This window comes from Martes martes (genome assembly GCF_963455335.1).
Source record: "Martes martes genome assembly, chromosome: 4".
Classification (NCBI taxonomy): Eukaryota; Metazoa; Chordata; class Mammalia; order Carnivora; family Mustelidae; genus Martes; species Martes martes.
In genome coordinates, this window is record NC_137891.1 from 171,686,175 (window position 1) to 171,698,438 (window position 12,264).

Here is a 12,264-nt window from a genome sequence, read left to right on the forward strand (position 1 = left end):
CCAGCATCAGGCTCTCTGCTCGGCAGGGAGCCTGCCTCCCCCTCTGTCTCTGCCTGCCTCTCTGCCTACTTGTGATTTCTGTCAAATAAATAAAATCTTTAAAAAAATAAAAAACATAAAGACCCTTTAAATGTCTGTATGATAATATTTCATGGTGAGGCTATGACGTTCACCGTCCAGCCTCCCATGGTTAGCCTAAATTATTACAAGTTTTTTGCTCTTGTTAATAGTGCTGTGGTTACATCTTTGTACTCAAATCTTTGAGTCTCTGATTTTTAGCTTATGATTAAGTCCTAGAAATGAAACAGCTGATGTTTCCCAGGTTCCAGATACATAATGCCAAAATGCCTTCCAGAAAAGCAGCACTGTGCATGTCCCAGGCATTGTCTGAAAGTGCTCTTCTCACTTCCAGACCTCACTTGGCAGTCATGACCAACTTCTGGAGGGAGGAAACCATCTCTGAGTGCCTTAGAAGGGACCTTCTTGGTCATCTCTGCTAACTACTGATATTAGGATATGTGCATTTCCATTTATACGAGTGGTTAAAGGTTTACTGTGAAATTGTTTATAAAAAGTGAGTTATTTAAAGAAGTGGGGGACCCCCCCCAAAAAAAAATTGGAAGATACTATTTGGAACTTATCAGAGGTCACAGCTAATTGGACAGGTTTCCAGCGCAGACAAAGAGGCTTAGGCGTGAGAGTGACGCCCTAAAACCCACAGAGCTGAAGCACAGCCGGTCTGCTCTCAGCTGTTTCTGAATTAGCAAAATGCTTACCCACAGTCGGCTGAGAAAGGAAGCCTGATCCCATTAGAGTCTGTGGGAAGGTCTACCTCAGAGATTCTCTCTCCTTTCCCAGGGCTGTCGAGAAGGGGAGGGAAGTGATGGCAGACCCATCCTACCGCTACTAAGATCCACCCTGTTTTTGAAAATTTTGAAAGCAATAGGGAGGCCCAGCTACCCCAGAATCCTAAAGAGAAATTCTCTAGCAGGCTGAGTAGCCCCCTACTCCTTTTCCTTCACTTTTTTCCTCTCTCCTCCCTGGCTGTTGAGTGCTCATCTAGCCTTTAGAAGGAAGAGTCTGGATTAGCTCCTAATTCGATGGCATCAGGCCTGCTGAGGGCAGGGGAAAGCATACACCTCATTTCCAGGCCATTGTATCCTTCATTTCCAGCCAAGGATCCAACTTCAGATGGCCCCAGATATCCAGGTGGCCTAAGACTGAGGAGCTATGAGGGGACAGGCTGGGGATTTGGAGCCCAAATGAGGTGAGAAAATGAGTACTGGTAAGATCCTCTGGACCAGAATACATAGCAAAGCTTCAATTTTTTTTTTTCCATCCAAGACCTTGAAGTAGTTGTGCGAAATGAGAGGCCCCTACAAAGCCATCCTAAATAAATCTGCAGCTCTCTTGCTTCAAGAATCTCAAATCAAGTTTTCCCCAAAACACACCAGACATTTGGACATTGGAGGATGTGTGCGTGTGTATGTGTATGAGTGAGGGGGGTGCTCTCTGCTTGCTGTGCAAATACAACATCAAGAAATGTTCCCTCGTTTAGGGAGGGTATGTGTTGTGGTGAGTGCTGTGAAGTGTGTACCTGGCAATTCACAGACACAGTACCCCTGGGACTAATAATACATTATATGTTAATTAAAAAAAAAAAAGGAAAAAAATGTTCCCTCGTGCTCCCCGTCACACTGGATTACCACCTCTTCCCTTACATTAATCCTGAAGCCTTCACAGTCCTTGTGGAATGATAGAAACAGAGGAAAAGGAATACTGGAACATGGGTAAGTTCTCTCCCAACTTTTTTTTTTTTTCTTTTAAGATTTTATTTATTGGGGCGCCTGGGTGGCTCAGTGGGTTAAGCCTCTGCCTTCGGCTCAAATCATGATCCCAGGGTCCTGGGATCGCGGCGGGCTCTCTGCTCAGCAGGGAGCCTGCTTCCCCCGCCCCCCCCACCCCCCGCCACCACACCTGCCTCTCTGCCTACTTGTGATCTCTCTGTCAAATAAATTAAATCTTAAAAAAAAGAGATTTAAAAAATTTAAAAAAAATTTTATTTATTTACTGGGGGAGGACACAGAGGGAGAGGGAGAAACAGATTCTCCACTGAGCAGGAACCCTGAGATCATGACCTGAGCCCAAGGCAGACACTTAATTGAGCCACCCAGGCGCCCCTCTCCCAACTCTTCAGTCATACCCGTGGTCACGTAGCTTATTCTGAGCTAAAGATCAGGCCCCTCTACAGTCAGACAAGGATATTTCAGGTTAACTTTACTTGAGGGAAGAAAGCCAGGGGATGTGTCTTCCTTCTTCTCTTATAACAAATACTCCTTGAATGCCATAATCTGATGTATTCGGTATTATACCTAGTCACAGATTGAAGACTCCATGCTTTTCGGAGTCTGGAATTTCCTCTTTTATCTCTAGACAGATAATGAGTTAAATTTCCCAGAGAGCAGTAAGGAGAAGATTGGGTGGAGATGAGAGATGAATCAGCCTCTGACACCCCCAGGGTGACATACCTGTCTGCTGCCCCCACAGACATTCCTGGCTCCTGACTCACTGGGTAGGTGGAGCTGGGGGGGGGTGGTTCTGAGAGGAGCGCACCTACCCTGCAGAAACCTGCCTCCCTCCCCCCACCCCTTCCACAGCAGGGACAGCTGGTCAGGGGTAGCCCTCTGAACAGGGCGAAGAACTGGAAAGAAACAAAGGATGTAACCAGGGGAAGGAACGTTTAACTTGGTGAACATGCCAGGAAATTGGCCCCCTACAGTTTTTTTCCATCGGACACAATTCCTTTCTGCTGGGCCCTGGGGTGGCGTTAGATGAAAAAGTCTGTCTTGATTCTTAGAAAGTCCAAGACACAAGCAGGGCAGCATAACATCATGTGGTTCTTTTCAAACTTATTTTTAACTCCTGAAACTCCAGTATACAAAACAGACATATGTGTGACGATTTTAGCCAATGTGTGTGGGAACAGGGGAAACCCAGACTGCTGGGCTCCTGCCCTGTGGCAGTTTATGGGGAACCCTCTGAACACAATTTGGAAACAGCTGTTGTAGTTTAAGAATCATGGGCCTTGGATTTAGACCCATTCCACTCCCCAGACACGTAAGTAATTGTATAACCTTGGTTATCGGGTTATTTAGGCGCTCTGAGCCTCAGTCTCTTCATAGGCAAAACAAAGATGCTATGTATTGCTGTGAGGACGAGGTCTGACAGTGGCTGGCCCATGGCGGTCACTCCAGCCGTTGTTATTACTGTACTCTCTAGGAAGAAGTGGGGCCTGTTGGTCAGATGGGCAGTCTCGGTGCAAGCATCCAAAATTAGGTTTTCTCAAAAAGGCACTGGACATTTGGACACTGGACATGTGTGTGTAGGGGTGTCTTGCTTTTCTGGAAGGAGCCACTGTGGCCCGCCTGACCCCAGTGACTTGACCTCCCTAGGGTCCTGGTTAGTTCAAAGGCTTGCCCTTTATCTTCTACTCCTGGGGTTCTAGACAGCCAATTTGCATTTTGCTCTCTGAAGTAACTACATATGTGAGAAGAGTAGATACCTTCTTTAGAAAATTATAGGTTGTAGATTTTTCCTATATCCCTCAACTTCTTGGGAAAGGAAGATCTTTGCAAGCCCTTAGCCCCATTTCCTGGGGGGTCGGGTACTCTGGCAGTACAGGAAGGATAGGGCTGGGGTTATGGAATCTTCGTGAGCTCGAATCTCTGTCTAGACAGCCCTGCCTCATCCCAGAACCAGCTGTATTTCCACTTCCACAATAGAGGACCTGGCACTCCACTGGGTGTCCAGGCATTTGGGAGGATGGTTTAAAACTAAGTTCCGAGGGGCGCCTGGCTGGCTCAGTCCATGGAACATGTGACTCTTTCAGGATTTTAAGTTCTAGCCCCACATTGGGTATAGAGATTATTTTAAAAACAGCAACATTTTAAAAAATAAATATAGGGGCACCTGGGTGGCTCAGTGGGTTGATTCTCTGCCTTCAGCTCAGGTCATGATCTCAGGGTCCTGGGATCGAGCCCCGCAAGAGGCTCTCTGCTCAGTGGGGAGCCTGCTTCCCCCTCTCTCTCTCTGCCTGCCTCTCTGCCTACTTGTGATCTCTCTCTCTGTCAAATAAATAGATAAAATCTTTGAAAAAAAATAAAATAAAAAATAAATACAAATAAAAAATAAATAAGTTCCAGGGACGCCTGGGTGGCTCAGTTGGTTAAGCAGCTGCCTTCGGCTCGGGTCATGATCCCAGCGTCCTGGGATCGAGTCCCACATCGGGCTCCTTGCTCCGCGGGGAGCCTGCTTCTCCCTCTGCCTCTGCCTACCACTCTGTCTGCCTGTGCTCGCTCGCTCTCTCTCTAACAAATAAATAAAAAATTAAAAAATAAATAAATAAATAAATAAATAAATAAGTTCCAGGCACCGTCCTGTACAAAAAAACCTTGCTGAAGGCACTGGAGGAAGAAAGTAAAAATAATGAGACAAAGTTACCATTTTTAGGAAGCTGTCTGAAGAGTTAAGAAATAGACCCAGGAGGGGCGCCTGGATGGCTCAGTGGGTTAAAGCCTCTGCCTTCAGCTCAGGTCATGATCCCAGGGTCCTGGAATCGAGCCCCCCATCGGACTCTCTGCTCAGCAGGGAGCCTGCTTCCTCCTCTCTCTCTGCCTGCCTCTCTGCCTGCTTGTGATCTCTGTCAAATAAATAAAACCTTAAAAAAAAAAAAAAAAGAAATAGACCCAGGACATAGCTGCAAACCCAGAGGCGAAGTCAAGTAGATATGATATCATAACTGAATAAATGTCCCTGTATAAAGGAAAGGAGTTGGTAGGATAGCATATCCAAAAGCTTTGTATACATGTTAAAGGGAGAGGGGAGGCAGCTATTCATGTTCTGACCTGAAGCTGGGCTTTGGAAATTTGGAATTTGGCTTTGGAATTTGGAAAACTCCAGGAGAAAACACTTAAACTCAGATAAAATGAACATGCCATAAAATTCACCCCTCTCAAAAGACAAATACCATAGGATTTCACTCATATGTAAAATTTAAGAAACAAAACAGATGAACATAGGGGAAGGGAAGGAAAAAATAAAATAATATAAAAACAGAGAGCGAGGCAAACCATAGAAGACTCTTAACTATAGGAAGCCAACTAAGGTTTGTTGGAAGGGAGGTGGCTGGGGAGGTTGGGCCATTGGGGTGATGGGCAAGAAGGAGGGCACTTGATGTAATGAGCACTGGGTGTTATATGCAACTGATGAATCACTACCCCTGACACTAATAATACAGGATATATTAACTAAATCAAATAAAAAAAATCATCCTCCTCAAGAGTACAGTTTAGTGGTTTTTAGTATATTCACAAAGTTGTGCAAATACCAACACTTTGGTGTTTTTTTTTAAGTTTTTATTTATTATTTATTTAAGTAATCTCTACACACCATGTGGGGCTTGAACTCACAACTCCAAGATCAAGAGTTGTACGCTCTTCGGACTGAGCTAGTCAGGCGCCAGTATCAACACTATTTGAATCTGGAACATTGCATAACCCCAAAAGATATTCCGTACCCATTAACAGTAGGACTGAAAAAATTTAAATGTCAAATTTAGGTCAGGAAGAGATGGCAAGAGATGCTCATTGAGATTCTGCCCTGGTAAGAAAGCTTTAGAGAGATTATGTCATGAACAAAAAGGTCTGGGACTTTCATGGTCAGAAGCTGGTTCCTAAGCCGGCTCACACCTAGCCATCTGATTTGGTGATATTCCAATCCACAGCATCTGCTTCTGGAATCTGTCAACGCCAACACATTACCTTAGGGTAGCTCATTTCTTTCCCCATATGGGGCAACCATGAGTGGTGTAGGATAGACAAAAGTCAGAGAGTGAGAGAAAAGAAAGATCTCTTCCCAGGACCTACCCATTAAGAGAAAGTCACCAGACCTGTCTGGTAAGAGAAAATGGGTCACTTCCAGAGCTGAGGGAGAGTCACTTGCCCTAACCCAGAGTCTCTGCCTGCTTGCCTTGAAAACCAACACCCTTCCAGGAAAGGAGAGGAGAAAACCGGGGACTCGGAAGGCAGCAGAGTGGTCCTGCCAGCTTCCCCTGTAGAAGTAGCTCTGATAAGAGCCCTTCAATTTCCAGTCCCATGGGTGTGACCAAACTTGGACTCTGGGGAACCTGAGGAGGCTGAACTGAGTTCTCCCCATCTTGCCAGGTAGAGGAGTGACCACTTGATGTCAGGAAAGTAACTTCTGGGGCCCAGTGAGCATGCAGGTCAGCTTTGGCAATAAAGCTACTCCTCGTGGTGTCTGGGTGGCTCAGTGGGTTTAAGCCTCTGCCTTGGGCTCAGGTCCTGGAATCGAGCCCTGCACTGGGCTCTTTGGTCCACAGAGAGCCTGCTTCCTCCTCTCTCTTTGCCTGCCTCTCTGCCTACTTGTGATCTCTGTCATATAAACAAATAAAATTAAACAAACAAACAAACTTGAATTTAAAAAATAATAATAAAACTACTCCTTGGGACCAGGCCTGACTATTGGTACCGAAGCGGATCAACCCTAGACTACTGATGCTGGAAGGTTTAATAATAGCTAGCATGTATTAAACATGCACTGTGGACTACTTTAGGCACATTTATTTTCTCAAACTTCATAGCAACTCTTTAGGTACAGTTTTTCAATCCCCACTTTACAAACGAGGGCACAAACGAAAAGCAGAGTCTTGACCAAGGAGGGCTGGGATTCAAACCCAAGGCAGTTTTGACACCCCAGTTTTTGTCAGACTTTCGCCCAAACCCTTTGATACTGAAGGGGAACCTGAGACCCAGGGAAGGTTCTAATGGCTTTTCCAAGGTCGCAGAGCCAGTCGGGGACACAGTCCAAGCCCATCGGGTTCAGGGCTGCCTGGATCCTGGAAGGTACTGGGGACGCACTGGTGCCTGGCGGCCAACCCTGCCCGCCCGCCCAGGCCGGGCAACGCCAGCAGAGCAGATGACTCAAAGGGCGGGGACTCCTTTTGCCGCACGGCCCCGCCCGGTCCCGCTGCTCCGTGGATGCGGAGCTCTCGGGCTGAACGGGTGGCAACTTGTCTGAGTGAAACCGGGAAAGCGCTGCCCGTGGGGCTTGGCGGACTGCACGGGGAAGCCCTCACTCCGGCTGCGCGTCGCGACGCCGGCTGGACCGGGCAGTCGGAGGGAAGACACACCCAGCGCGTTCCGCCGCGCTCTCCCCCATTGGCTCGTCGGGTTCCGGGGGCGGGTCCCTGAGCAGCTCTCTCCCGAGATTGGGCGATATCGGCCTCGGGCCCGCCTCCAGCCCCAGGCGGTGAAGGCGGGAGCGAGCAACTCGGCAGAGGGTCTCGGCGTGTTGGAGCTGGCGGCGGGGAGCGGAGGCGGCGAGCCGGGCTGGCTTGGGGGGCCTCCGCTCCCCGCGGCCCTTCCCACCCAGCTCGCGGCTCCTCCTCGCCTGCCGCTCTCATTTTGTCCCAGCGTCCGAACGCTGGGGCGGGGGCATTCCCCTCTCCTCAGATACGGGCTTTTAATGGCGGCGTCATGCCCCTGTCCAGATTGTGCTCCCCTTCTCTCGGATTGGAGCGCTTGATGGGCCTCTTCCTCGTTTTCCGATCTGGGATGGTCCCTGCCGCTCGCTACAGCCTATCCCTGCAGCACGGACCTGACACTCCCTGCTTTCCCGTCCCCTCAGATCTGGTTCTTCGGCCTCCTGCCCTGGGCCCTTTAGAGCAGCGTCAGAGCCACCTTTGCGCTCTCCTGACCCTCCAGGGTCCAGACCAGTTTGTGGGGGGCCCCCTGATGGGAGGGCTGGACCCCGACCCCCCAGCCTCTCACCTGGAGTCACTGGCTCCAAAGTCTTGCCTGTGGGTCACTGAGCCAGCCCGTGAGAGGTCAGGGCCCTAAATCAGAAGCAAAAGTCAAGGTCTCCGTAAATCATAAGCCAATCCCCCTGTCCCATCCCTCCACCAATAACTGGAAGAGACAGAAGGAGTGTCACAGGGGAACTTTATTGAGAGAAAACAGGGTCACACCCAGCAGACATGCTTTCCCTGTCATTCTGGGTCGTACACTCACTCGCTCTCACTCTCAGTCTCTCACACACTCATCTGCCACACAATTCAGCTCTCAGCCGCAAGGGTGGGACACTCCTCAATTCCTAAGATTCAGAGGCAAATGGGGTGGGAGGGAGGCAGGAGGGGTTAGAGGTGGCCCAGTTGGCGGTGGGGTTTGGAGGAGGGGTGCAGAGAGCAGGGGTGGGTGGGCTGACCCCTGGTGAGGAGCTCCCACAGCTGCAGGCAGAGCGGGACCCCCTGGCTCCAGCTGGCCTCAGCTCTGCTGGTTCCTCTCCTCGGAGCTCTTGTGAGCAGGGTGCAGAGCGTTCAGGGAGAGTGGTCGGGCCTCCCACCCCTACTAGTCCTCTCTGCCACGGTAGGGGTGCTGGGGAGGGCAGGGTGCGGCAGGGAGGGGGCGGGCTTGGCTCAGCTCTGGGGTTCCTCGGGAGCCTCGCCTGCCTCTTCCCCGGCGTTGTCGGCGGTCCACAGCGTCAGGTTGTCTCGCAGCAGCTGCATGATGAGGGTGCTGTCTTTGTAGGAGTCCTCGCTGAGGGTGTGCAGGTCAGCCATGGCCTCGTCGAAGGTGGTCTTGGCCAGTGAGATGGCCTCCTCGGGGCTGTTGGCGATCTCATAGTGGAAGACTGAAAAGTTCAGGGCCAGGCCCAGGCGGATGGGGTTGGTGGGTGGCATCTCCTTCTTGCTGATGTCCATGGCCTCCTGGTAGGCCGACCGGGCGGAGTCAATGATGCGCTTCTTGTCATCACCGGTGGCCACCTCAGCCAGGTAGCGGTAGTAGTCGCCCTTCATTTTCAGGTAGAACACCCGACTTTCAGCATCACCTGCCTCCTTGATGAGGTGGGTGTCCAGCAGGCCCAGCACCGTGTCGCACACGCCCCGGAGCTCAGTCTCCACCTTCTCCCGGTACTCTCGCACCTCGGGGCCCTTCTCTTCCGAGCCCTCTTCATTGCCTTTCTGCTCGATACTGGACAGGACCCTCCAGGCAGCCCTCTGGCCACCCACCACATTCTTGTAGGCCACTGACAGCAGGTTTCGCTCTTCGCAGGATAGCTCCTCACCCTTTTCCACGGCGCTCTTCATGAAGGCTGCCATGTCTTCATAGCGTTCAGCCTGCTCTGCCAACTTGGCCTTCTGGATCAGACTGGCTCTCTCCATGGCTCTGGTGACAGACAGACAGGCGGCGGGCTAACTGGCTGCCTTGAAACCAACGCCGGATTCTGAGCCTCCCCTGCTCTCTGCCTGCCTTTTGGCTGGATGGCCAGGCCCCAGAGAAGGGTGGGGAGGGACAGAGGGCGGGGTTGGGCCCCAGGACCTGCCTCCCTCTCCTTTTCTCCCCACACCCTTTCCGGCTCTTCCTTAAAGGTAAAAGGCTGGGCTATGGGGTGAGTCACAGGGGCAGTCGGCGGGAGAAATCGGCAGGGCGTTGGCCCCACCTGCACAGACACCTTTCCGGGCTCCAGACTGCCCCCTCTTGTTCAGGGCTTCGATTACATGAATGTCCACAGAGCTCCCCCAGTTTCTCAGATCAGATCCTCCTTCATGGTGTTCTTCCGGGGGCCAAGGATGGCTTCAACCAACTGGCTGCTTCTGCTTGGCTAGAGCCCATGAAGATAGGTGCACCCAAGAGGACGGGTTCTTAATCCTACCAGGTACATTTCCCACCTTGGTTCAGGTGAGATAATTATGTTTAGGGAGGGCTGCAGTTTCCCAAGCACCTTCACATCCATGATTGAATTTAATCCCTACTATGTTTCTGTGAGACACACTGTGACTATTACTCCCACTTTAGAGATAGGAATGTTGAGGGATGAGATTTGCTCAGGGTCACGCAGCTACTAAGCCCCCTGCATCCTACTTCCTTCCTTTGGCTTCTCCTGTCAAGGCCTCTGCCTTGTGAGGTCCAGGCTGTATTTAGAAGTGAGATCCAGGCTTCTTCCGGAGTCTGCCTGAAGTGATTCTATCCCCTGGTCATCACTCCCCCTCAGGGTTCCCTCTGAGTTCCCAGGATGCACAGGTGGCATTGCTCAGGGTGCCACTTAATGAAGTGTTTAACGAGCGGGCCCTGACGCTCCAGCCCAGCCTTTGTAATTAGTCACCCAGTGGGTTTGTTGGACACCTTCCCCATCACAGCACAATTTTCCCTTTCAAGTTGGTGGCCTGTTGCCACTTGTTTGAGGACCTACCCTCTGGCTCTCCACGCCAGGTCACCTACCCCCTCCAAGCTGCCTGCCATCATGTATCAGTGGGGCTCACACAGGGTGGGGGCCCAGCTTTCCTGCCTGACTCAGCCTGCCCTCTGTCAAAGACTGGGAAGCAGGCCACTTGGGTGCTCAGCCCACTTTGGATCCCCAGCGGGGGATGCTAGCACCTGGGGAGAGAGACAGGATCGAGATAAAGAAGGTGGTGGTGACACGTACCATTTTGTTTTATGGGGTAGCAGTCCCAGGTGAGTGCTGCCTCCCCCAGCCTGCCTCTTAGAAATTTCCCTGTCCCTTCCCTTTGACTGTGGTCCTCCCTCTGACCCCTGGCAGAGGCCTCAGAGATGGGATACTTCTCTCTTGATGACCTTCTGTCCCTGTTTGCTGGGATGCTGTTCTCATTCAGCCAGGAGTTTCACCTGAAGGTGTCGGCAACCTGCCCATGAGGGTAGGTTCCTCCTTATCTGCCCCACCCCTAGCCAAAGCTCAGATGGGGCTCCAGGGTGGGGCTTCCCTCACTGGGATCCAGCCAGCTTAATCTTAGTGCCAGGGCCATTTCACAGGTCTGTCCCTCCCTGGTTCCTCTTGGTTGGAGCCTCAATGTCCACCTTCCCCTCCTGGAAGGAGGCTTAGGCCAGAACTCTGAGGCCCAAAGAGGAGATCTGCCTCTTTGAAAGAAAAGTAGCAGCATGCCTAGGCAGATACTACAGGTTTTCCAAGGAAACAGAAGGGATTTTAGGCTTGACATCTCTAAGGCTTTGCTCAGATGGAATCACCCACACAGAAAATGATGGAAAGGAAATGCATTAAAATACTAATTTAATAGAGCATATCTTTAGGTAGTGGGATTCCAAGTGATTTTTTTCCTTTTGATTTTCCTATTTTCTTCAATGGTAGCTATGTATTATTTTTCTATAAGAGCTAGAATAGCCTAGTATCTTTGGAATCAGATTGCCTGGGTTTAATTTTTAGAAGCTGTATGGCCTTGGCCAAGTGACCTAACCTCTGTAAGCCTCTGTCTTCCTAAGTGTAAAAGGGGGTTTGTTGTGAAGATTAAATGAGTTGATGGAAAAGCACTTCATAGAGTGAATGGTAACTGTTATTATCATATGAAAAAAATCCAACCAATCTTATTATTATAATCACATGCCCTCAAAGCTCTAACGTGGAGCTGGGTTCTGTGAAATGACACAGGGTCCCAAACCAAGCCTCAGCTGAGGACTGGACCCTCCCCAGTTGAGTGTCCTTAGGAGAAGGAAGACAGATGAATGGTCAGATGTGCTCACTCAGCACTGCCTCCTCCCTCTCCAGCAGACATTCCTCTGACCTACACAGGCCTGAGGCCCTCAAGGACCTTCCTTCGTACTAGTCATCCAGCTCAGGCTTTCCCAAGTCCTAGGGGAAAGCTAGAGATCCCAGAGCACCAGAAACCTGGAAGGCAGAGCCTGGCAGGCCGAGGAGTTTTGGAGATGCTCTGTTTCTAGGAAGGCAGCATTCCCTTCCTGTCACTCAAGCCAGGAGATGTGGCGGTGGAGACCACAAGCTCCATGCCCTCAGCACAGCCAGAAGAGAGAAGAGCGAAAGGAAGCCTCTTCACTCCTCCTTCCTTTGCCTGCTGAGGCTTAGGGGTGAATCTGGGAGCCAGGCTACCTCCTGCCCGCTCTAGCCTGTCGATCCTGACTCAGTTCCTGTCTCAGACACCTCCCTTTGCCTCCAGGCCTCCGTTTCCCAAGTCCAGGAGCCCAGGCAGGCAGGAGACGGCAGGCCCTGGCAGGGTACGGAGCTCCACCGTCAGCCGCCTGAGTCAGCAGGCCAGGAGCCGGGGCTGTGGCTCAAGGGGGCTTTCCTCATCCTGCCCGCTCTCCTCCACATAGCATCCATCCCCACAGCATGTTCAAGAGGCAAGTGATAATCACAGGCTTGTGACAGAGAACGCAGCAGCCAATTGCTATCTAGCTCCACTGAGAACAGACAGGACTCTGA

At 50.9% G+C, this 12,264-nt stretch overlaps 1 protein-coding gene across 1 annotated transcript; it reads right to left on the minus strand.

The window, feature by feature from the left end:
- Positions 1 to 8,007: 8,007 nt before the first annotated feature.
- On the minus strand, positions 8,008 to 9,337 carry SFN (stratifin). The gene has a single exon (XM_080802996.1). It carries the CDS (start codon positions 9,236 to 9,238, stop codon positions 8,492 to 8,494), a length of 747 nt encoding a protein of 248 aa, XP_080659122.1. The 5' UTR covers positions 9,239 to 9,337; the 3' UTR covers positions 8,008 to 8,491.
- Positions 9,338 to 12,264: the final 2,927 nt, after the last annotated feature.